The sequence below is a fragment of the Vespa velutina genome, chromosome 9, assembly GCF_912470025.1.
Source record: "Vespa velutina chromosome 9, iVesVel2.1, whole genome shotgun sequence".
NCBI classification, from domain to species: domain Eukaryota; kingdom Metazoa; phylum Arthropoda; class Insecta; order Hymenoptera; family Vespidae; genus Vespa; species Vespa velutina.
This window is the reverse complement of record NC_062196.1, coordinates 4,824,257-4,850,928: the sequence shown is the minus strand read 5'-3', so window position 1 is coordinate 4,850,928 and position 26,672 is coordinate 4,824,257. Positions and strand designations below refer to the sequence as shown.

The 26,672-nt window shown below is 28.6% G+C and overlaps 4 protein-coding genes across 6 annotated transcripts; 2 read left to right on the top strand and 2 right to left on the bottom strand.

Moving 5' to 3' along the window:
* Positions 1 to 4,537: 4,537 nt before the first annotated feature.
* LOC124951417 (serine/threonine-protein phosphatase 5) lies at positions 4,538 to 7,378 on the top strand. The gene is made up of 8 exons (XM_047499764.1): positions 4,538 to 4,875; positions 5,278 to 5,667; positions 5,816 to 6,102; positions 6,228 to 6,333; positions 6,402 to 6,544; positions 6,665 to 6,972; positions 7,047 to 7,128; positions 7,296 to 7,378. Exons 1-8 carry the CDS (start codon positions 4,782 to 4,784, stop codon positions 7,353 to 7,355), a joined length of 1,470 nt encoding a protein of 489 aa, XP_047355720.1. The 5' UTR covers positions 4,538 to 4,781; the 3' UTR covers positions 7,356 to 7,378.
* Positions 5,810 to 9,654, bottom strand: LOC124951419 (nucleoside-triphosphatase THEP1). Its single transcript, XM_047499766.1, has 4 exons — positions 8,977 to 9,654; positions 8,700 to 8,871; positions 8,509 to 8,614; positions 5,810 to 8,407 (listed from the first exon to the last, which is right to left on the bottom strand). Exons 1-4 carry the CDS (start codon positions 9,029 to 9,031, stop codon positions 8,150 to 8,152), a joined length of 591 nt encoding a protein of 196 aa, XP_047355722.1. The 5' UTR covers positions 9,032 to 9,654; the 3' UTR covers positions 5,810 to 8,149.
* Positions 8,136 to 20,973, top strand: LOC124951416 (integrin alpha-8-like). 3 transcript variants are annotated; one of them, XM_047499762.1, is made up of 15 exons: positions 8,136 to 9,449; positions 9,807 to 10,177; positions 10,507 to 10,687; positions 10,842 to 11,111; positions 11,203 to 11,429; positions 11,507 to 11,721; positions 11,793 to 12,063; positions 15,147 to 15,445; positions 15,525 to 15,981; positions 16,081 to 16,223; positions 16,311 to 16,763; positions 16,834 to 16,997; positions 17,066 to 17,616; positions 17,704 to 17,993; positions 18,075 to 20,973. In XM_047499762.1, exons 2-15 carry the CDS (start codon positions 9,982 to 9,984, stop codon positions 18,129 to 18,131), a joined length of 3,774 nt encoding a protein of 1,257 aa, XP_047355718.1. In that variant the 5' UTR covers positions 8,136 to 9,449; positions 9,807 to 9,981; the 3' UTR covers positions 18,132 to 20,973. The 3 variants fall into 3 exon arrangements, with proteins under 3 accessions (XP_047355718.1, XP_047355717.1, XP_047355719.1); XM_047499761.1 differs by having other exon boundaries at positions 8,136 to 9,527; XM_047499763.1 differs by lacking the exons at positions 8,136 to 9,449; positions 9,807 to 10,177; positions 10,507 to 10,687; ... (2 more) ...; positions 11,507 to 11,721; positions 11,793 to 12,063 and adding exons at positions 14,082 to 14,639; positions 14,700 to 15,069.
* LOC124951418 lies at positions 16,747 to 21,083 on the bottom strand. The gene is made up of 6 exons (XM_047499765.1): positions 20,941 to 21,083; positions 20,234 to 20,711; positions 19,916 to 20,133; positions 19,633 to 19,840; positions 19,211 to 19,491; positions 16,747 to 19,082 (listed from the first exon to the last, which is right to left on the bottom strand). Exons 1-6 carry the CDS (start codon positions 20,965 to 20,967, stop codon positions 18,945 to 18,947), a joined length of 1,350 nt encoding a protein of 449 aa, XP_047355721.1. The 5' UTR covers positions 20,968 to 21,083; the 3' UTR covers positions 16,747 to 18,944.
* Positions 21,084 to 26,672: the final 5,589 nt, after the last annotated feature.

The window sequence follows — 26,672 nt, the reverse complement described above, 5'->3', positions numbered from 1 at the left end:
TTGCCGCCTCCGACGATCTCGACCTTCCTTCCTTCCTTCCTTCCTTCCTTCCTTCCTTCCTTCCTTTCTTCCTTCCCACCTTTCTTCCTTCCTTCCTACCTTTCTTCCTTCTTACTTACTTACTTACTTACTTACTTACTTACTTACTTACTTACTTACTTACTTACTTAGTTAGTTAGTTAGTTATTTATTTCCTTTCTATCTTCCTTCGTTTCATCCGTTCGTTCGATCCCTTTTAAATTTATCAACTATATCAAATCATTTGACGAATAGGAAAACAAGAGGAAACGTATTAATAAGAAAATGTTACTATAAATTGTGTTACATGGATACATAAATATATACTTATTTACGAAATAATAAAAGATCTCAAAATAATAGAAGCATCGAGAACGAAGGAAGGTAATCAAGCGGGAAAAGAATACAAAAAAGGATGCAAACGTTTGAATCAGAGATCTCTGCCATCCGATGTCGTGTTTCGTCGACGTGTTAATGCCGAGGACGGGCTACGAAGCAGGAAACGAGAATCGGAGTGGGTGGAACGGAATGCAATCGAGTCTTTGTTGCGCTTTTGACCCGGAACTCAGCTAGGCCGACTAGTGTCTGCCCGTGTTTGTCCCGCGCAAACTTTGTTTTTGCAAATAGAACCACGTGTTCCTCCGTTCCCTCTCTCGTACTCTCTCTCTCTTTCTCTCTCTCTCTCTCTCTCTCTCTCTCTGTCTCTCTCTCTTTCTCTCTTTCTCTCTTTCTCTCTTTCTCTCTCTCTATCTCTCTCTCTCTCTTTCTCTTTCTCTCCACTCTTCTCCTACTTCCACCTCCACTCTTTCTCATCCTCCGTCCTCCTCCCTCCCTCTTTCTCTGAATCAACAGCCCCTTGCGCATACACGCGACAGGTGTCCAATCGGGAAAGCGGAACAAAAAGTAGACTAATTCGAACGCTTTGTGGTCGATTCGATCGGAGATTCGTTCAATGTATTTCTTCGTGACGCGTTACGTTTCAAGTACTCTATGATCCATAATATGCGGTGCAACATCTTTAACGAATAAATTAAAGCCAAAATATGTTCGATCCGATCGACGACTTACTTATATACTTGCAAAACAATCAGTCAAGACTTATCTGATATGCGGGGAAAAAAAAGAAAAGAAAAAAAAAAAAAAAGAAAAAAAGAAAAGAAAAGGGGAAATAGAGAGGAGAAAAGAAAATGGATATTTTATGGGATCTTTTTTTCCCCCTCCTTCTCCCTTTCTTTCTTTTTCTTTTTCTTTCTTTTTTTTTTTTTTTTTTTATTCGTTAACGATTAAAATCCCCGTTATCATTGCGGAATTTCTAAAACGTTTAAACGTTAAACGCGTATACACTTTCATTCTGAGCTGACTGAAACTCTCGCAGCGTGAGATTTCGAATCGGTTGGTAGCAGCACGTTGTACCATTCGATGGAGAAGGTGGAAGCGTACTAATTGAAGGGCCGGTTACGAGCAACACGGTAGCAAGTCCCGTGATTAGCACCTTCCTGGACCACACGCGCTGTCGATTCCACGTATTCGACTGTACATCCTTAACGACGAGTCAACGAAAAATAGAGATAGAGATAGATCTCTCTCTCTCTCTCTCTCTCTCTCTCTCTCTATATATATATATATATATATAGAGAGAGAGAGAGAGAGAGAGAGAGAGAGAGAAAGCTTATATGCTTCGGAACTCCTTTCTAATCGAATAAATAAAGATCGATCATGCGATATAATTTCGATTATTTAAACGATCTCAATGGTTCCGTTAATTAAATGAATTAATTAAATGAATTTGTACAATAAATGAGAATGTTTGAATTACGAGATGGCATGTTCTTAGCTTTCTTAGTACATCCGACGGCACTATGTCGTAAAATGAGAGAAGAGAGGACTACTTCGACATCGGGCAAAGGTGAAGTCGATGGTTACGTCGAACGATGAAAAGCAAGGTATTAAAGAAAAAAAAGGAAAGAAAAAAAAAAAAAAGGATAAAAAAAAGTATACGAAAGAAAGAAGAGAAAAAATTAAAAAAAAAAAGAAGAAAAAAAAAAGAAAAGAAAAAAGAAATAATAAAGAGAAAGGTAGAAAGAAAGAAAAAAGAAAAGAGAAAAAGCACAGCGACTTTCGGAAGTTCATGAAAGTTCGTTTACACAACTCTTTCCCGCGCTGCAATGCATTATGCTCTCGAGACGAGCTGACCTGAAATCTTCGACCTCCACTTCTCTTCAGGAGGGAAGAGCGACGCAACTCGTCATTCCGGTACACCTTCTATGAGTTTGTCACGCATACAGGGTGCTCCGAAAGTACAAGACCAACGTTCGATTTAATGATATTCATAAATATGTATACGTCAGCTTGTCGATTGAATTCGATAATTAAAACAAAAAAAGAAAACAAAAAAAAATCGTCGATATATATATATATATATTACGTTCGTCTTAAATCGGAACCATTGAAATTTATACGAAATTATTTCATCGAGAGAGAGAGAGAGAGAGAGAGAGAGAGAGAGAGAGAGAGAGAGAGAGAGAGAGAGAGAGAGAGAGAGAGAGAGAGAGAGAGAGATTATCTCTGTCTATCATAAATCTATGAATAAATTCATGTAATGTAAATAGCAATGGGGGGAATCATATCATTTAGAACATATAATTCATATGTTTATGAATCTTTGAAATCTTTGAAAGAGCAAAACTCAGGAATGAAAACGACGAATGAAAGCGATGGCTACTCCTTTAGGATTCTCTCGGTCGAAGAAAATATCTATTTTACGCGCGATGTCGTTTTCTACCCGGTACGCAACTCGTCCGACTACTTCGTCCGATGGAGTGCTGCATCCGTGCGCACAACCCTTGAGTGCACTCGAGACCAAGTCGAGAGACCTCTCTACATGGGTGGTCCATTCTTCTTACGCATGCATTATATAAGTTCAGTAAAGTTCACACCATGGATAACTGAACGAGAAACTGATCGTTTACCACTATCGGAACGTGTTCTTCGAAATACATATATATGTGTGGGTGTGTGTGTGTATTTTTTTCTTTTTTTCATATATTTAATTACGATGTATAAGCTCGAAGTTTTTTTATTTTTCATTTTGTTTTCTCTTTCTTTTTTCCTTTGTTTTTGTTTTCTTTTCTTTTTGTTCTTTCTTTTCTCTTTTTTTTTTTTTTTTTTTTTTTTTTTTCTTGATAAATATACCTTACCATAAATACAAACTAAGATTTTAACGAATGGATCATCATAATTGAATTAAGAACATAAATTATATACCGATGGAAATATGGGGACGACAAAGGGCCAAAGAGCTGGAGAACTTTGCCTGGTGGTAAGAGATAAGGATAGGCCATATATCGTCCATTCAGTATCCCCACTTATATCACGATCAATTTTAAAGCTTTTTAGGAAATACAAAATATTGCGAATTTCATGTAAAATACGTGAACGTTTCTTTTATCATTTCTTTTTTTTTCATCTTTTTTATTTGTTTCTTAATCATAGGATAATATTTGGATAATTATTTGGATATCTCATTGTGGAGTATCACTCGTCAGTAAAATTAAAATTGATAAATATCGAGAAATTAAAGTTGTCAATCTAGTACGTGGTATATCTATTACGAGAGAATGCATTTTTGTTTTTTTTTTTTTTTTTTTTTTTTATTGATTCATTTACGTAAAAATACGTCAATACTGTGTTAGATAAATTTGAAATATAAATATTTCTCTTTCTTTTTGTTTTCTTTTATTTCTTTTTTTTTTTTTTTTGTTTTTTCTATTTCTTTTTCTTTTTCTTTTTTGTTTTCTCTTGAAGAATCTATCAATTTATTTTTTCTTGAAGTAAGTCGATGCAAGATTTGTTAGCGACTGCAGGTTCATTTACGTAGTTTCATCAATGAGGGCGCCATCGTCAACGATGAACTTATTCAAACTGCAACATTGCATTTGATGCACCGTCGACAAAGTAGAATGCGACATAAAAGTAATAAAGTTTCTTGTAAAAAATAGAAGATCAAAAATTTTCAATGATATATATATATATACACATATATATATATATATATATAGATCCATACATATAGATCCAATTGATATTTTATTTATATTATAATTATTTTATATAAACTCCAATAGAAAATTATATTTCTATTAAATTTTTCGATTTATATTTTATAAATTGGAGACTTCATAAGTTCGATTAAGTTTATATATAAAGATTCGATAGATTTGTGTATTAAGTGAAATTATATAATGGCATCTTCAATGAATGGTTGAATATATAATTGCAGTGTAAAAAGAAACTGAGTTGTATTGAACAAAAGAATATATTATATTAATGGAAACAATACTAATTACCGATACAATTAACGACCACGTTTTTCATTCTTATAAAATTTCTTGTATAATCAACGTACGTACGTCGGTGTATATATATATATACATATATATATATATATATATATATATATATATATATATGTGTATATAGATAGATATATACGTTTCCTTCGTTGCGTGACTTTAATTAATCACAAGATAAATTCACGATACTTTTCGAAAGGCAGTCATCGATAGTTCTCGTCGGATCCTTATTCTCGATTTATCGAATCGTTACATCGGATAATCGAGTAGGCATTCACGTCGTAAGGTCTGCCTGTAATAAGATTTACCTAAAAAAACAACCCTTTTTAATGCATTATTTATTACCAAAGGTTCGGTAACTTTTAAGTCAATTTTCGTGTGTTTTTTAAGTTTATTATTGAAATACTCGGAATGGGTGATAACGCCGAAATTAAAGGAGTAATATCACCCGAAGATGCTGCCAAAGCGGAAAAATTTAAAGAGGAAGCAAATGAATTTTTCAAAAGTAGGTTTTTAAAATTTATTTGAATTAATTTTGCCTCATAAATCATTAGCGACGTTGTAATTTTATTCTATTAATTTATGAGGACCATTTGAAGTAGCTACTATAGTCACGTGTGTGTTTAAGCTAACCCAACTTTTGCGATCTAAAAATTCATTAAATATTCGAAAGAGAAGCTAATTGGATAAAATTATATTAAATCTATGATCAAAAATTTTAACATTTAAAAGAAATAATATTTTCACTTAATTTCACTTTTACATATTAATATATTATATATGTATATTGAATCACGTATTTTTATTTAATATATTCATGTTTATTTTATATCGATAAATGGTCAATTTTATATTGTTTTATTCAATATATTAAAATGAATTAATATATTGTTCATTTATATTACAGTTCAAGCTTACGATAAGGCGATAGAATTATATACCAATGCCATAAAGTTAAATCCTAATATAGCAGTTTATTATGGGAATAGAAGTTTTGCTTATTTAAAGACAGAATGTTTTGGATATGCACTCGTAGATGCATCCAAAGCTATAAAGTTAGATAAAAATTATGTAAAAGGATATTATCGTAGAGCGGCAACTTATATGTCGCTGGGTAAATTTAAATTAGCTCTTAAGGATTATAAAACCGTAACTAGAGCAATACCAAATGATAAAGATGCAATGGCGAAATATACAGAATGTTGCAAGATATTAAAAATGTTAGCTTTCGAAGAAGCTATTTCTGTAGAAGATAATAAGAAAAATATAGCTGATATGATTAATTTAGAAGCAATGGGTAAATATGAATTGCTAAAACAATTTTTTTGTTTTTCTTGATATAGCAATCATTGTAAATATCTATTAAAAAAAAAAAAAAAGGAATACAATACAAATGTTTCATAAAAAATTTATCTCATTATATACTATGTTATTGGCTTTTCTAGCTATTGAAGATGAATATGCAGGGCCAAAATTAGAAGATGGCAAAGTAACATTAAAATTCATGCAGGATTTATTAGATTGGTATAAGAAACAAAATAAATTGCATCGCAAATATGCCTATCAAATTTTATTAGATGTTAAAGCATGGTTTATGGCACAACCAAGCTTGGTTGATATTACCATACCTGAAGATAGTAAATTTACAATTTGTGGTGACATACATGGACAGTATTATGATCTGTTAAACATATTTGAATTAAATGGACTACCATCAGAAACTAATCCCTATGTATCCTTTTAAGACCAATACTTTTATATTTTTTATATCATGCTTTGTGTTTTTTTTTATAACATTATGTATTTAGAAATATTATGTTTGTCATTAACAAAATGTATTTCCTTAATACTATGCAGTTATTCAATGGAGATTTTGTAGACAGAGGTTCTTTTTCTGTAGAATGTATATTTACATTATTTGGTTTTAAATTATTATATCCCAATCATTTTTTTATGTCAAGAGGTATGTAATAGATCATTTATTCTACAATAAGCTAAAACTATCAAATTGTATTGGGTTTGATTTGTTAGGTAATCATGAATCTGCTACTATGAATCAAATGTATGGATTTGATGGGGAAGTTAAAGCAAAATACTCTGATCTGATGGCAGATCTGTTTACAGAAGTATACAATTGGCTTCCTTTAGCACATTGTCTTAATAAAAGAGTACTTGTAAGTTTAGATTAATACTAATCTATAATAATCTTATTATATTTTTTTATTTTATTTTATATTTTATATTATATCTATTATTCTACACACATACACATGATTAAATATATATTTCTTAAGGTAATGCATGGTGGGCTGTTTTCAAGGGATAATGTAACTCTAGAAGAAATCCAACAAATTGATAGAAACAGACAACCACCGGATGAAGGTTTAATGTGTGAATTATTGTGGTCTGATCCACAACCGCAAATGGGTAGGGCACCTAGTAAGAGAGGTGTGGGTGTACAATTTGGTCCTGATGTAACACAAAATTTCCTTGCCTTAAATAATCTTGATTATGTTGTAAGAAGTCATGAAGTTAAGAATGAAGGTTATGAAGTTGGACACGATGGAAAATGCATTACTGTATTTTCTGCTCCTAATTATTGGTAAATCAAATGAATTTATATTATGTGAACCACATTCTTCTGCAATATTATTAATTTTCATTATGAATTTTTAGTGACACTATGGGTAATCAAGGTGCCTTCATCACGCTTAATGGAAAAGACATGAAACCATACTTCACCTCATACGAAGCAGTGGTATATATCTCTTTCATTTTATTTTATTATTAATTATTTATTTATTTTATTTTATTTTATTTTATTTTTCTTTCATTTTCTTTTATTTCTTTTATTTTTATAAAGATGATACTAAAACAAGACTTTTTAAAAATTCTTTCATGTGTGTGTGTGTGTTTTTTTTTTAGCCTCATCCAAATGTAAGGCCAATGATATATGCTAACTCGTTACTAAAATTCATGTGCTAGTGGAACAACTTAGGTATATTATTGAAAAATAAATAAATAATGATAACTGAGTACGAGTAGCCCAATCAAAGTGTGTATAATATATTTGATACCGAAAAGAAGATAAGAGCAACTTATACTTCTCTGCAACAATAACTATTGTATTCTTTTTAGGAGCTAGATAATTTTCTGTATCATAGTATATGTAAAGAATGCATATTATTGGTGGGTACAAAACTGAAAGAAGTTTGCTTGTTTAATCAACTTGCAAACATATTTATCATGTTTTCTTGTCCATGATAAGATCAACGCCTCATTATGCATCAGCAATTTTTGTTTGCTTAAAGCAAGAAGACGCAGAAGGAATATTTCTATTTTGTACCCTTGATGGAACCACCTTATTCATTAAAGAGAAATATATTTGCGCACAAATGAAAAATATGGTCTAAAAAAATTTTGGATAAAAAAAAAGATTATATTAAAATATTTATATGTAAAAAGCTAAATTCTAAAGACAGGATTCTTCTTATTTATTAGTTCATTAATTTATTCTTTACTGGATAATGGTGGTTTCTTTTATGAAACAATGAATATTATCAGAAAAAACAAAAAAAAAAAACAAAAAAAAATTAATACATATGCGATTTGGCATGACCTATGATCAATCACTTTTTGTCACATTATTTGTGACTACTTTTTTACAAATTTATTGTGATTGGTAGAATTTATTTAACCTAATATTTTGTTTTGTTAATAATAAATGATGTTTATAATGTACATAAAATATGTGTTTTTTTTTTTTTTTAAACAGATATTTACGATATGATAGAAACTATTTCATTGGGTAGATTATTTCGATTTTGACGATTAACATTTATAATCTTGGATCTATTATCTTCATGTAGTTTTTGAAATAGGGTCAGAAAACGTTGTGGTACTTTATGGATTTGTGGTATAGTTGCAACGATATAAGTTTTCTTATTTAACGAACCAAAAAATATATTAAACACTTCATCATAAAACTTCTTACTATATAATTCCATTTTTCCAATTTCATCGATCACTAATATATCCTGTTTGATAAGAACGAATAAAAATATTTAATATCAGCAACAAATTAATAAATAGTAAAATTATTAAAAAATTAATTGAATTAATTAGTCATGTAACTTACCATATCAGTTTTTATCACCGGCAAAACAGAATTTTCAAAATTATTAACGAAGACATGATAGTTTCCCACTCGATATTTGGAAAATTGCTGCTGACTTAATCTATTTCTATTTAAACAACGTTATGTATTAATAAAAACAAAAAAAAAAAAAATACGTACATTAAAGAAATGACAAAAACATATAAACTAACTCTGTACGTGCTAAAGGTATCCTCTTCTCTTTATTCTTCATTAGAACAATATCAAAACCTATTCTACTACCATTTTCCCCTCGTACTTCTTCCGTATAAAAGCCATTGAATGTACGATTTTGTTTTTCCAATATAGAAGCAACATTCATACATATCGTCGTCTTTCCTATACCTAGAGATATATCGAAAGTAAAAAATTAAATGAAATAAAAATGATAAAAAAATGTCGATTAGAAAAAAAGGGAAATAAATAAGATTTAAAATTCGCGGGTTATACCGGGTGGACCAGTGAGAAGTACGCGGGTTATTAACGACGTGGCGCTGTTGTCCATGCTTGCGATTGTTATTTTTCTGTGTACAAATTCGGCGGGTAGCAGCCAACCAAAACTGATTTTGACAAAGACGACGTCTATGATGAATAGAAGATAGAGGAATAACGTGATTTTATGTATATAAAAAAAGAAGAATGTATCACTGTGTAAGACTATCGAGGAAAAACAAAAGCGAGAATGGTCCGAAGCACGAAGCAACAGTACGGAAACAGTCGAAGTCGTGGCTCGAACTGACCGCGAAGAGAGATCGTACGGCGATCAGCTGATCGAGGACTCGAATTCTCAAGAGGAGACAACAGAGGTTGATCGGGTGGTTCGAGCAAAAAGTCGCGGGTATCTCTCGTAAACGTAACTGCGTGCGCGTTGGCATTGCGTTCGTGTGTTCTGTGTACACGTTTATCTTCTAGAAATTTTCTACGTAAGTTCGTTAAGTATAAACAGCTTACGGCATGTCTATTTGAAAGAAGATACATCACAATTAAACGGATTATCCTTGGTAAAAGAAAAGAAAATAATAACATTTCCGGTATTATTAATCGCATGTTCCCCTATCATCTTTTTCCTCTATTATAAGTGTATATATGTGTCTTTTCTCTCCCTCTCTCTTTCCTTTCTTCTGTCTCTCTCTCTCTCTCTCTCTCCCCCCTTATCCCTCTCTCTCTTTCTTTATCCCTCTCTCCATCTCTCTCTCTCTCTCTCTTTCTCTCTCTCTCTCTCTCTCTCTCTTTTCTTTTTCTTTCTCTTTTTCTCCGTTGGGATTGCGACTCTGTTACAGTTTCCTACGTAAGAAGGAAGGTAAAGAAGTTAGAACGAAGGTGTAAGGGTGATATTTTCGTAAGAAGGATAACGTAGAGAAATCGTCGTTGTATAGATGGAAGAAAGAGACAAAAAGTGAAGAAGGACGGTGGTGTATCCCTTTCGGAATACGTGTCGTGCCGATAGGCGGAGAAATGGCTCGTCCTTCCGATTCTAGTCCTCTTTCTTACGTTTTTTCACGACAAGTCGACGATAAAATTGATCACTGTAAAAGACTCGTCAACTCTAGATTCGGGGGATCCGAGAACTTGTTTAGAAAAGATCTCCTATCTCATTATGGTTGTGTCAATGCGATCGAATTTTCACGTCAGGGTGATCTATTGGTATCTGGTAAGAATTTAACGGCCTTTCTTATTTTTGAATATTTTTATTCATAGCGTCATTATTCGTCGAATTTAAATGTCGGAGATCGACGAAGGATCGAAGTATTTTCAGCTTATTTCGAACGATTAAATATTACATTTTATTTCCTACCGAACGTTTCTTATCGTTCGCTTAATTCGATTCTTTACGTATCATACGTGTATATATATATATATATACATATATATGTATATATATATATATATATATATATATATATGTATATCTAAAATTCATTTCTACATATAATAATATAATAGATTAATTGATTAATTGTTTATATTTTATTTTAACAGGCGGTGATGATAGAAGAGTTTTATTATGGAAAGTAGAACAAGCGATACAAGGTGTAGGAAAACCTACAGTAATGAAAGCTCAACATGTTAGCAATATATTTTGTCTTGGATATGACAATAGCAAAACAAAGATATTTTCTGCGGGAAATGATGACCAAGTAATTGTTCACGATTTGCAAACGTAAGTAGTTCTTCTTCATTTTTTTTTTTTTTTTTTTTTTCTTCTTATAACCATAAAGTCTCATGTAAAATCTTAGTAATTTTTATTATAAGTATTCTATTATATATGGATATACGATACATACGTATATAAATATTTTACATTAACATTATAGTTGCGACGTCCTCAGTTTCTTCCTACACGAGAAACCTGTATATGGTTTATCGATTCATCCTCATAATGATAATGTTTTTGCAAGTGCGTGCGATGATGGAAGAATTTTAATTTATGATGTTAGAGGAGCAGGTGCCATGGAAACTTTTTGTCTAGCACAATATAAGACACCTTTTCATTCTGTTATGTTTAATCCAGTTGAACCTAGAATGTTAGCCACTGCCAATGCTAAAGAAGGAGTTAGTATGTGGGATGTAAGAAAACCACTTAGGTAATAAAACAAATTTTAACAAGGTATATTATATGATATCTATTGTTAAGGAAATAAAATTTTAATTAATATTGATATTATATATGCGCAGGCCTGTATTACGTTATGGAAATGAAAGTCCTGCACAAAGTTGCATGAATGCAAGATTTAATGCAGCAGGGAATAGATTGTTAGCATTGAGGAGAAGGCTACCTCCAGTATTGTATGCTGTTGATTCTTCTTCTCACTTATGCCAATTTGATCATCCAGGGTATTATAATAGTTGTACAATGAAAACATGTTGTTTTGCTGGTGATAATGAAGAATATGTTCTTTCAGGTATATATGAAATAATATATATACATGTAAAATTTTTTAAATTATAAACATATGTATTATAAATTTCAAATGTTCAGGCTCGGACGATTTCAATCTTTATATGTGGAAGATTCCCTCTGAAGGCGTAAAGTGGGTAGATTCTGCTCATATGGTTTTACGTGGTCATAGGTCAATAGTCAATCAGGTACGCTACAATCAAGCAAGTTGCGTACTTGCATCATCTGGAGTTGAAAAAATTATCAAGATTTGGAGTCCATTTTCTCTTGGAAGCGGATGTTTAGGTGGCCTAAAGGTATAAAGGGACAATAATTGTTTTGTATATTTATAAAAATGAAATTTATTAAACTAATTCATTTGTTTTAGCGGGATGCTGGAAAACAAGAAAGGCAACGTCGTGTATTTACGCACGACGAATATATTGGCTTAGTATTGCGTAGTGGTCAATTTATGACCCACGATTATAGTCATCAATCAACTAGGGAGGATCCAAGAATGATGGCTTTTTTTGATTCCTTAATACAACGTGAAATTGAAGGTTGGAGTTCAGAAGACATGCCAACTGCATCACAAACTCCTAGTGATTCTGAAAATAATCCTACAACTGGACGTACCTATAGCGCAACAGATTCTGACGGTATGCCAAATATTTTTCATATTTACAATACTAGCATTAGACAGTAAAATATCTGCTACTTCTTCTCTTTTTTTTTATTGTTTTCTTTTTATGTTTTCTCTCTTTTTTTTTTTTTTTTTTTTTCCTTTTTTTTTTTTATATACAGATTCTACCGCGTCAGACCGTCACTTAATGTTAAGTATTCTAGGATCGGCGGTAAGTTCTCGTAGTTCGTACGGGGGTGGTGTCGCTCCTGAACGACCACTAGAATCACCTAACAGAATTACGCAGCTCATAGCAAATCGTAGAGAAAAACTTATGAGACTAGCTGGGTTGGATTGTGCTACTACATTAAATAATTCTTCAAATACAGTTCCTGAACCTTCTGCTTCAGGCTATGTTAGTGAAGGGGACAATTCACAAATAAAGTGTAGATATAAGTCAAAATCAAAATTAAAAGGTGTAAAAAGAAAACATGCTAGGATATCTGGTAGAAGGAGTAGAGCTAGGAGAAAGTGTACTGTGTTAAAAATTCATAGTGACTCTGACAGTGATGCGACTCAACCTGTTGATGCGACTCAACCTAGTACCAGTTCAGGAGTAATTTCTAGGAGATCGCGCTATACTACAAACGCTATAGAGAATGATTCTAAACTTTCAAGTTATAGCAGCAGTAGTTCCGAGGAAAATGATAATTCGGGAAAACAGAAACATTTGAAAACGGATTCAGATTCTTCTATAAAAACTCGCAGGAAGAAACATAGAAAATGTAAAAATAACTTAAAACGTGACTCTAGTAAAAGTAAAAGCAAACGACTAAAACTTGACAATGATGGTGAAAGAGAAAGTATTAAAAAAGAGTATGTAAATGGTACTAGTACAACAAAAACTCAAGAGGATGAAATCTCGACACCTATTAAGAAATTGTGCAAAGTTCCTTCGACTCCCGATAGTGGTATTACATCCGGAGTGTCTACTGTTGAAAAAAATAGTAACGAAATACAAAAAGGGCATAATGGTGCTGAGAGCTCAGATCATGAACAGAAATTGAAAAGTTTGGAGTGCTTCAGAAAAAAAGTAGATGTAGCCAGAAGGAGCTACCGTAATCGATCCATGCCTTTGTCCCAAACGATTTCTACTACAACAGATTCTTCCGATTAATGCCCTGTTATCTTTAAGCTATTAATCCCTTTCCCTTTGTACATAATAAATCTGTGATTCCTTGAAGTATATTTTTATAATACTGAGTTTGATCATACGTCAGTACTGTCGGTTTGTCTATTATATTATTATTATTATTTTTTTTTTTTTTTTTTTTTTTTTTTTCTTAGATTTTATCAATTTTATGCTAGTTCTTGCGAATCTCCTGTATTTTATCATACTTTCTTAGTAGAACATAAGACTGTTATGATATAAAAAAATTTTCTTATGGCTATATTTAATATTCTTCATATTTGAATTTATTACAATTTAATTATTATAATTTGATTTGAAATGAAATTAAAGACTCGGCAATGCTTCTTCTTTTTATGTCAATGGTAATGAAACCGACAGTCTAATCGGTCATAAAAAAATTTTTATTATTATTGCAAAGTAGAAACGTTTTTAAAAATCGATCTTCAAATTCCATTTAATCTAAACTATCGGAACATCACCAAGAATTGTAGTTAAATCAATACTGCATTAGCTATAATATTATGATCTAGCTAATGTGTACTGTTAATATGGTTTGTAAGTGTGATGGAAATTAATAAAATAACAAATTGATATATATATACACATACATACATACATTTCTTTTTATGTGTTGGAACTTTAAAAAGTGATTATAAATACATCATAATTTAATCTTGCATTTATACATCCTTATTAACTAATTACAAGTAAATAAAAATAATTAATTCAACATATGCATTAATTTATTATTTACATGTCATACTAAAATTCTCATTTTTCTTTTTCTTTAATTTTTTTTTTTTTTTTTTTTTTTTTTTTTTTTCTTTTTTTTTTTTTTTTTTTTTTTTTTTTTGACATAAATCTGATCTGATTGTATCTGAGTCATGAGTAAGTAAAGTGATTGTGGTTTCCTGGAAACACATCCTTTTCATGTAGTAGTAATTTATGATGAAACTTAATAGTTTGCAGTTCCACCCAACTACTTACAGATATATTTTTACTAAAATTATTTTTATTAAAAATCTATTTTCACAAAATATTTTCAAATGTGGCTTTGTGGTTTTTTGTTTAAAATCTTTCTATCTAATACATTAGCATATAATTTGGATATTACCAATGCTATTGTATTTAATACTCCACAAAGTTTAGAAGGTAGACGAAATAGTTATTTTGGATATGCTACTGCTCTGTATACTAGCAGTAAAAATGTCTCTGCAGTACTTATTGGTGTACCAAGAGCAAATATAAGTGATCTTCAATCTGTATTAGAACCAGGAACTGTTTATGTGTGTTTACTTGATAAAATGTGTAAGGAATGGATCGTCGACAATTCTAAAGATAAAGTTCATCAGAATAGAAATAATTCATGGATTGGAGGAGTTGTTTTAACAGAAAATAATAAAATAAATTCTAATATTCTGGTTAGTTAGACATTTTATTTCATTAACATTTCCTTTTAATAATTGAATTAATTTGGATAGGTTTGTGCTCCACGATGGAAATATATAAATAATAAGAACTGGTATATGAATGGTATGTGTTATTGGACTACAGCCACTAGTATAGAATCTTTTGAAAAAGAAGCAGAGAAAATGGCCTTAATAACAATTAACGCTAATCAACTTACTTCATGGAATGGCACTGTTTTATATAATTTCGGAATGGGTCAACTTGGTTTTTCTGCGGATATGAGATATTTTGTTAATAAATCAGACTTGAGTGTTGTTTTGGGTTCACCAGGTATATTTAATTGGAAAGGTTCCACAGTATTATTGACAGAATCAACTTCTGATTACAGGCAAATTATTATTCCAAATAATAAAAACATTGATATGGATATTAATTATTTAGGTATAATATAACATATACAGATATTGAATGTATATATTAAAATTTAATAAATGATGTTAGTATATATTATATTTCAGGATATTCAACAACTTCCGGATTTTATTTTAGCAAACAGGAACGTTTGTTTGCATCAAGTTCACCAAGAAGTAACAATATGAAAGGATATGTTATAATATATTCTTTTCCAAAATATTCCGGTGAAAAGATTGATATTAGTAATACATTAAATGGGTACCAATATGGAGAATATTTTGGAGCTTCTTTGGCATCATGTGATTTAAATAATGATGATAAAGATGATTTAATTGTTGGTGCACCTCTTTGGACTAAAGATATGGACGAGGGTCGAGTATATGTTTTTATTGCATGGGAAAATGTACTTTTATACATTATAATTATTTCTATATATTTATATATATTCTAATATCTAATATCTTTTTTATGAATGAACTTAGAACAATTTTATGAAAAAACAAGAAATTGATGGCAATGTAAGTGGAGGAAGATTTGGCTCTTCTATAACATGCTTAGGAGATATTGATTATGATGGATACAATGATATTATGATTGGTGCACCATATGAAGGAGACAGTGGTGCAATATATTTATACAACAGTAATAAAAATGGAATTCTGAAATGTAGTCAAAAGATACTTGGTTCTGAATTTTCACCAAATATTTGTGGATTTGGTATATCAATATCAAAACCTTTGGATATAAATAATGACAAATACCTTGATATTGCAATAGGAGCTTATTTATCTGAACAAGTTGTTCTGTTACCATCCATACCTGTTGTTTCAATAACAACAGATCTTGTGTATTCTGAAAAAAAATTGTCTAGGGATTCGAAATTTTTCTTTATTTATATATGTAATATTTATGATGGTGTATATGCTCCTAAAAACTTAAGTAAGTCTTGTACATTTATATTATTAGAATATACTGATATAATATAATGCAATAAGTATTATATGCATATAATATTATGCTGGAAATATTTTTTTTTAGATATCATTCGTAATTTAGAAATAGATCCATTATATGGAAGAGCAATGTATTTGAAAAATAATACAAGTAATTTTACTTGTATTTTACCAACTATATTAAAAATATCCGAACGTCAATGTGATTTGTTCAAAATTCACCTTAAGGTAATTTTTTTATTTTATATTTATATTACACATTTTAATAAATAAAATTTATTATAAAGTTTAGAAATATTATTAATGATTTTTCAGGACAACATACAAAATGTGATTGATCCAATTTCATTATCTGTAGTGGTAGATTTTAATAATACCATGCAAGAAAGTAACAAGTCAAGTAACATTTTTCATAGATCATCTGTAGTAATAAACAAACTGAATTCAAAAATTAAAGATGTAATTCAGTTACCATTTTTATTAGAATGTGGTACTGATGATATTTGTAACTCAGATTTACGGATATCTCTTCGAACTAATTTAACATCCAATAATACATACATTATTGGATCATCCTCGAATCTGAAACTTATAATTGATGTTCATAATAATGGTGAACCTGCTTATCAGACACAAGTACACATTTTTATTCCAAATCCCTTGTCATTAGTGAGTATACCACCAGCATGCATGGAATCATCTTGGACAAATAAGTATAATTTGCAAGTAATATGTGATCTTGGAAATCCTCTTACCAATGCAACCAATGTAAGTTTTATTTCTTTTAATTACATCATTATGTAAATTAATAATAATATTAAATAATTAATCATCTCAGGAAACAATGATATTAGAATTGGATACAAGTAAGATTCGTTTTGATGTTAAGAGTTTGGAATTATATGCAAACGTTACTACTCAGAGTGAAGAAATAAATCAATTAGATAAGAACTATACTATGACAATTTATTTTGATATTGATGTTGATATAGCTATAGCAGGGTTAGTATTATAATACTTATCGATATGTTATGACATAACATTTTTATAATAAAAATTATCTATTTTAGAAAAGCACAAGACAATGTATATTCGTACTTTCGGAAAGATGAACAAAATTCACAAAATATTAAATTTAAACATATTTATGAAGTACAAAAGTTTGGAAGAAGTCCAATTAATGAAGCTATCTTAATGGTAGAAATTCCAACATATTGGAAAAATAAAGATTATGATATAGAATTGATTAATATAAATCAAACAATTGCTCATATGGATGGTAATATTCTTAAATTAAAAATCAATGATTTGGATCATTGTAAAAATTGTAAAACTTTCAAGAGGGAAACCATTAATGAATTCATCGATGAATTTGATATAAATAATAAATCAGTTAATATTTATACAAGAAATGAAACAAAGATCAAATATGAAGAAAATTTGACTAACATGGAAAAATTGGTAATAAATACACCCGTTGAAAACAGAATACTGTTCATTAATTGTAGTAATCCAATGATTGTGTGTAAACAAGTTGAATGTAAATTAAATCCTTTTACAAGTTCTTTATCTGTCGCTCAACTCATAATTACATTAGATTTTAAATTATTAAATATTCCATGTGAGTTATATAACGATTCTATGGTTATTTGTTAAATAATTTATATTGTAATATTTATAATTTTTCACTTATATTTATTTATTTCAGCATTCATGTTAGAAAATAAAAATATTATATTATTTGCATCTAAAGGCACTGTAAATATCACACAACCATCCAATGTTATTCAAGGAAGCACAAATAAACCTGATACTACCATGATAATTACAAAATTCCAAGGATCTCCAATAAACGAACGTGTTGCCGTTTGGATAGTAGCTTTATCAATATTTCTTGGGATCATACTTTTAATATTAATTATTCTGGGTCTCATTAAATTGGGTTTCTTTCATAGAAAAAGAAAAGAACAACTAGAGGCTTTGAAAGCTATATCAAATGTAAGTTTACATACATTACGTATACAGCAATGTATATATTGATTTATATAATTTTATATATTGTCGCTTTGAATATTTTAGGAAAACAATTCTAAGATTATAGAAATAATTTCGTCCGAAGTTCTTGATCAAGAATAAGTAAAAATAAGAAGTATATATTATGAAATATTTTTCATTTCTTTTAATTTATTTTTTAAAACAAGTACAATAATTAGCAACGTGTATAACATTTTAAATAATTGTATAAAATATAAGATAAAATATATTACTTTCAAAAACATGAATTCTTTATAAAAATATAAGTTATAAAAATAGCAACATATTTGATAAATTCATTTGTGCTGTTGAGTAAAACCTGAGTTAAAAAGAATTAACGAATAACAAAAGTAAAATAAATAATAATGTGATGGTTGTGCATCGCACGTATTGAAAGAACGTAATCGTTCGAAACGAAAAATGAAAGTAGCAATTATACAAGAAAATATATGAGGTCACTTTGTTCGTTTCCAACAATCTATTATTCTATTTTATTAATAATTAACAACATATTACTTCTTTATAACTTGTTATAGGATATTTGTTAACTCATAGCAATTAATAACATTAACATACGTAACACTTGATATTTTTGTTATTTAAAGCACCTGATATTTTTGTTATTTTAACGTGACATTTATATAAATCAGAAGCATCCTTTTTTGGCTTCTACACATGCTTTTTTTCTTCAATTATTTGCATATATTTACGATTTATTCTTAAGCCATACAAAAACTGCAAATGTAATTGCAAGTATATAAAATGCAAAATTTAATATTTCAGATCTTTGAAAGAGAAATAGAGAAAAAGAGAGAGAGCAATATATTGATTTTGATATAATTTTCGCAATAATTTTTCTTATTTAGAGGCATTTTTTTAACTAATTTTTTTCACCTCATCTATAAAAATAAGCATTTAATCATCAAGGCCAAGTCCTTTAGATATTTCATCTGCTGTCAATTTGTTTCCTCCTGACGTTGAAGGATTATTCATATGTGCAGAAGGCATTGGGGGATTTGGTGTTACGTAACTTGGAGGATGTTCATGAGATTTCTGTATCAAAAAGTTTCACAAAGAGATCAAAACTATGAAATATAGTCGAACTTATACAAATAATATTTACTTTGTTTCGTTTATAATAATATCATTATTTAGCATAAGATTATTACTTTTATACTTACATCTTTTCCATGTTTACTTAATCCATCTATAGCAGAACTTAGTAATGATGAACCAAGTGCAGAACCTATACCGGACAAGAAGTTTGAACTATTGGATCCTTGTTGAGATCCATATGGTGCTGAATATCCACTATAGCCTCCTGATGGTTGATACGGTTGTTGTTGCTGATTTCCACCACCTCCAAGAACTCCACCAAGAATAGATCCCAATGCTCCAGTTAATGGGTCAGTATTAGTCGGTGGAGGCGGCTGATATGCTGGTCGTTGTGCTCCAGCCCCACCTTATAATTGTAAGAATATATAAATTGAGATTATTGATGTTTAATGATTAACTGATCAAAAAGGTATATCATTTATTCCATAAATTTGAATTAATTAAAACATTTTTTTATATTGAACTAATATATAAATTTATTTAATACCTAATGCTCCAAGGATAGATCCAAGAACATTATCATTAGGTCCTTGAGAAGGATATCCTTGCTGTGCATGTAAGTTTCTTTGTAAAGCAGTGTTTGCTAAATGGGCGGCTAAACCAATAAATGTACTTGATAGTCCTGAACCATTGTCACTCTTTGTTGATGTATTGGAAGCATCTAATTTTCCAAGTCGTTCCTCCTCTTTCTTTCTCTGTAATGTTTAATAAATATTATTTTCTGTTTTAATTTTCAGTGCAATAACAATTACACAAGTTATGATACATACATTGGCATGTTCTATTGCAGCAATACTACCTGCAGCAACTAATCCACTCCAAGGTATATTACTGAATAAACCACCAAATGAATCTTTTTCTTCACCGGATTGATTATTTCTATTTGATGGGCCAGTAGAAGGTGTTGGACCATAACCTGGAGGAGGAGGACCATATCCACCTGATTCGATAGATTTTGTATCCAGATTTGGATACAAACCACCTGGTGCTGTTAAAATTTTTATTTAATTGAATAATATTAATAAGATAATTATATTTAATAATGTTTAACATTATATAAACATAAATAGAATTGAAATAATTCTTACGAGGAGGGCCAAAATCTGCAGATGGAACTGATATAGGCAATGAGGAATGTGCTGATCCAACGGGTACATTTTCATACATAATGCTGAATATTTCAACATCACCATCGATCACTAAATACGTTACTTTCTGGTATGGTAATCGATGTGCAAATTCTGCAAAGTGCCTACCATTTATAGCAATTTTATAATTCAAATGATCACATAAAATAATTATTTCAAATTCTTGACCAGGTTGTATGCACATAGGACCTTCATTTTCGTTTGCTCCCCATGCCATAGATTCAATATGATTTCTTGTAATAACACCATCAGAAAATCGAGGTGATATATGAATGGCTATATCATCTCTTGGATTTAATATCGGTCCCAATTGATAATTAATAGCAAATCGGATAGCATTTTCAGGAACTTTACCACGAATTCTTACCATTTTTCCAGGTACCAAACCATTCTCAACTGCACCCACGTAAGGAATTTCCTATAAAAAAAAAAAAAAAAAAAAAAAAAAAAAAAAAAAAAAAAGAAAAAATAACATTGTTACAGTTAATTTATATTATATAAGTTCATGTTTATTAATAAAACCTATAGAAATATATTACCATTGTAAGTATAATGTAATACTATGCAATGCGGATAATCTTAGAATATACTGAATAACTTGAATTTTATCCAAAGAAGATAAATAATATAATAAAAAATAAACTTACTGGATTTGTAGCAACTTCTGTAGCCATTTTATAATAAATTAGTGATAAAATTTATAAGATAAATGAGAAATTTTCAAAAAGGAGATAAAAGACGTCACCACTGCGTACAAAAAGACGACCCGCGCCTTCTTGGCCTTCACTTAACATATTTCTATTTGCAGAGGTGACGTTTTCAGTATGAATCGCATTATGACGAATTAATACAATTTAGTTCTCTTCGAAAGTAACAGATGGAGTTAGTATCTTTTTCTATAAGCCAACTGATCACTAGAGAACATAAAGAATATAACAATACGTAAAGCCTGTTAACAAGAAAGATCTAATCTTTTTGTCCGAAAATTTATTAAACCATTAAAAAGAATTCGAACGAAAAGGAAGGAGTACGTTTTATTTATATTTATATAAAATAAAAAAAAAAAAAAATCTGTAATCTAATATTTATTTCTTATTTTTTTTCTTAATTAACCATTGAATTTGATCAAAACAATCAACAAGCATTGAATTGAGGAGTTCGCCGACATCTAAGTTTTAAATAAAAACGATCATTTATTAAGTTATTAAATGTGATTAAGATATATTCATAATTTAACATTAATAATAACACAATTTGATTTAAATACATTTAAAGAAAAGTAAAGGTTAACTTGATAAATTCTAATATGTATACATTTCATTGAAACCTTTTTGGAGGAAAATGTTTATATATATATCGTGTATGTCAATATAATATAATTATCCTGTGATCAATATCATGAACCATGTTAAAATCAAATAAATCAAATAATTCAACCAAGAGGAAAGTTAAAACTAGTCAGACCAAGGCAAAGAAGAATAATACTAGGTTTGTATTCAGATTGCTTTATTATTATTTACTAATTGATATATTAATATAAGGATTTATTTGATTATTCGTTGCAATATATTTTATAACTAATTAATCAATTATTAATCACGATAAATATTTTTACATAAACTTTTAGCAAGGCACAAAATACAAGAAATGAAAAAGTGACAGATGTTGTAGAAAATATACAACAGAATATTAAATCATTGCATAATGTAGGTATTAATAGATTATTATTTTTATTTTTTTTTTTTTTTTTTTTTTAAATTTGCAGAGATATAAATTCGCGTATTTTCAATAGAAATTTATTTTATTCATTATTTTCAGATGTGCAATTCGTCTGAACAATCTCAAAGTTCTTCTATTACTCAATCGAATAATGTTTCGAATCAGAAAGATATGGAAGTAAATTCAATAGAGAATAAAAATATTACATTTGATATATATACTAATAATGCACGATTATCTGCATTTAATAATTCTTATTTAACAACAAAGGAATTTTCATTGAAAAGAAGCCCAGATGATCTATTTAATTTAATTTATTCAGAACAAGTTACCTTAACTCTTCCAAATCGATCATGGTCAATACATTTTACAGAAATACCGATTCGTTGCATTGTCATAAGTGAAATAAATTTACATCATAATAGTGGATCAGGATTCATACCTCTTTATACAAAACAAGTATGAATTATATTTATATTATTTTATTCTATCCGTGACACAATATTTCTTTTTTTTTTTTTTTTTTTTTTTTATAAATTGTAAGCAATAATCATTTTTATATTTATATTTCTTTTCAGATTATATTTCATGAAAAAATGGAATATGAAATTTTTTTATTTAATTCAAAAGCTTCAGAAAAAAATCTGTCTCCGATGGAAACAATAACAGACGTAATGAATGTTATAACATACACAAATAATTTGAAACTTTGTAATGGTGGACCTGATGTAAGTCTGTATAATAATATTAATCTGGAATGTGCTTATAGAGATAATAAGGAAAAATGGAGACATAATTTATGTAGTTTAGAAGTAAGTGAAGGTGATACATGTGAATTATGTCTTTCACTAAAAGATATATTAAAACGACATATACAACGTAATAAACAATCATCAAGAACTAAAAACTTTAATGGTTCTGGAAAAAGAAAAAGAACATCTCTATAATAATTTTATAATTAATAATCTTTAAGAGATAAGGTATGTCAGATAATAGTAAATATTATTATTGGTTGACAAAGAAGACAGTGTTCTATGTATCGGTAATTAAATTATTGAAAAAAAAGAAGTCCTAATTTAATTTGAGAAGCTTATAAATTTTTAGCTTTTCAAAATTTCCACTTTTATATAATTAAGCCTTTAGGAAATAATTGTCAAATAACTTTATCTTATAGATACTGTTAATTATATATAATTTATATATATATATTTTATTTGTTTATAGAAATTAAGTAAAAAATAAAATATTAATTTGAATATATAATATTTATATTATTAATTGTATGTCTATGTTTATAAGTTGTTTTCTTTATTATTAATGTTATTATATATATATATATATATATATATATTTAAATAATATGTATTTAAATATAATAAGTTTTAACACACAAAAACAAGTTAAGCTCATATTTAATAATACAATTGTCTTTGTATTTAATCATTAGAATTAATTAACAATTTGAAAAAGTATCTTAATTTTAAAGACACTTGGAATTGAATTATCTTAATATAACAATATTTGCGATAACTTACATTGGATAATTTAAAACTTTGGAAACAATAGTTTTTTTAGGAAGCAGGAGGATCTTTATTTAAAACATACACTTTGCATTTCTATATTAGAGACTGTTATAATTTATTTCATATAAACATTTGATACAATTTTATGTTTTTACTTGTAGTAGTGTTTATTTTTATCGGAATTAATACAGTAATTAGATTCTATAGAATATAATATATTATAGTTAAATGGATGGAGTAATGAAGAGTGATCAAGATTCGATTTGGCATGATATACAATGATGTTATCAGTGTACTTCGATAGATTATGGGAATTGAAAATGAACTTTTTCTCGTGACGTATAAAGCAAACATTTTCATTGTAAAAGAATAAAGCGGTAAGATTAATATGTTATCTAAAAGGGTGCACACACACACCAAAGGGATACCGTTGATTATTTATTAAATTTCGACAAGTTGAAGAGTTTCATCGACTTTAAAATCACAAAAAAGCTAAGCATTTTATTTATTCATAAATTATATGTCCCATTTATATTCCAAATTATATATTATTATATATAATTTGGAAAATCAGGAAAAATACAATTTTTCTTTCTTTCATTCTTTTTTTTCTTTTCTTTTTTTTTTTTTTTCTTTTTGCTTGTTTTTTCTTTTAACACGATCGACCGAATGTTAATGTGATAACTTTGGAATATTAAAATCGTTGATATTTATATTTTATAATACCCAATAAGGAAAATATTAAAAAAAAAGAAAAAAGAAAAAAGAAGAAATAATTAACTTTATAAAAGATATGTTTGGGTATAGCCATATCCGCGAACGTTGAGACATACGGCTTTGCATATATTACAAAATTACATTGAATAAGAACTTTATAAATAGAATTAATTTGTTACATGCTAAATAAATATTTTCGATGATCATATCGCGACAATAAAAGTTTCGTCAACTTTTTATTATTTTCAAATAAAATTTATCTACTTTATAATTGATGAAAATGAAGTTTTATTTTTTTTTATCGAAAACTCGGATTTACAGTAAAATGTTTGATAAAGAATCGTAGCATAAAGTACATATTGTTGTGAAAAATTTATATATATATATACATATAATATATGTATATATATATATATATATATATATATATATGAATTTAAAAAAAGAATTATATATATATATATATCATTATTAATGATAATGAGTTTCATTGGTATACATGGGTGTGTATGTATTCGTTAAGCGGATAGGCTTTATACTAAGAATAAGCTTCATATGTATAAAATTTCTGACATTATTAGGGATCAACTTGAGATTTTTCTCTAAAACGACTGAAAAATAGTATGATCCGTTTGATATGAGCAGCTACCTGCATTAATTTTCTACTGTATCTTATCCTAATCGTGATCGTAAATGTGTACCTTATAATAAATATACAGTAAATATACATTTATGTTCAGATTGTGACAATATTCTCGTATCGCTCTGAGTGAGTACTAACTTATTTAAATATATATGTATATATATATATCATATATATATATATATATATATATATATATATATATATATATTATGTTAATTATTAATTATTATAATTATTTAAACGAAACAAAACGCCATGCTAAAAAGTATATTCATTGTAGTATACATACATTTTATATATATATATATATATATATATATATATATATATATATTTCTATAACATTCGAATGATTATTATTTTCACATATAGTATTCAAGATTGTCTATGGATTTATTAATAAAACACGGGTATATCGTCACAATTTAAACACAGTGTTACTAATTCGCATCATATATGGACTAGACTCGATTATCTCTAATAATAGTACTTTTCTTATTATGTAAAATATTGCAAGGAAAAAGAAAAATATTTATATTAAATGTAATAATGAGAGATTGGAAATGTGTTTTATATTTTCAACGTTTAAGCACTCAGGTCGAGGGGGAGGGATGGGTCGAAGCGAACTATTATGCTATATGGATTTGAAAAACAAAGGAAGTATAAAAAAAAAAGAAAAGAAAAAAAGAACGAAAATTACAAAATATATATATATATATATATATATATATATTTCTTTCTTTATATTTTCAATTTAAGTATTTATTTTAATTGGCAACTAATGTGATAGCATTAAGACCATAAACCCGAAAGACTCAATTTATATGGCAAATAATATTTCACATAATTTATTTAAATTTCCATATTTCAATAATGAAACATTCAAATAGAAAGTAATCAGATTAAGCCAAATATCTATTGTAAACATAGAAAATGGCCTTTCTTTTGTTTCTTCTTTCTTTCTTTCTTTCTTTTTTTTTTCAATTCGAACGAATTATTATTATCATTTTTTTTAACAATACGCTCCGACCGTATTACAGCTATACCTATTTCATTCATTCATTCATTTTATTGCAAAGTCAATTAGGATTTGCATTAGCGAACAATGATAAGGAAACATTTTATCGAGTGTTAACATATTGCAGTGCCACACACGAACAACGCAGCTGTTTGATATTAGAAATAATTGTTATAAAAAATTAGAAATATTATTAATTAATCAATCAATCGATCAATCAATCTATCAATCAATTCTTTCATCGTATCGTAATAAATAATATGTCACCCGCGCGCAGCTAAATATTTTTATATCATGAAAATACCTATAATCAAATAGTCATATAATTCGTGGGCAATTATTTGACTTTGCAAATGTGAATATTTGATTAAAGTTATGGAAGGCTCGCTTAGCTCCGCTAAATATGTGTTACACATGTACATGTATAAATTAATTAAGTACAAAAATTACAAACTTATTAACAGAATATATTGGCAAGACTGGGGATCGGCCAGATGAGAATTACGGTTGTATGTTTGTTTAATAGCTTTTGTTTTGTTTTTCTTTTGTTTTTTTTTTTGTTTTGTTTGGATCGTCGGCAGGAAGAATGTTGAACCTTTTTTATTTATCTCTTTTTTTCTTTTTTTTTTTTTTTCTTATTACCCCCATAATGTTTCGAATCGTTAGTCTTCGACGAAGTGTTTCATATTTTTGTAAAAAGATTCCTTTAAAAGAATCGTACAAATCATTTAAAAAAACAAATCGACGTATTTTTCT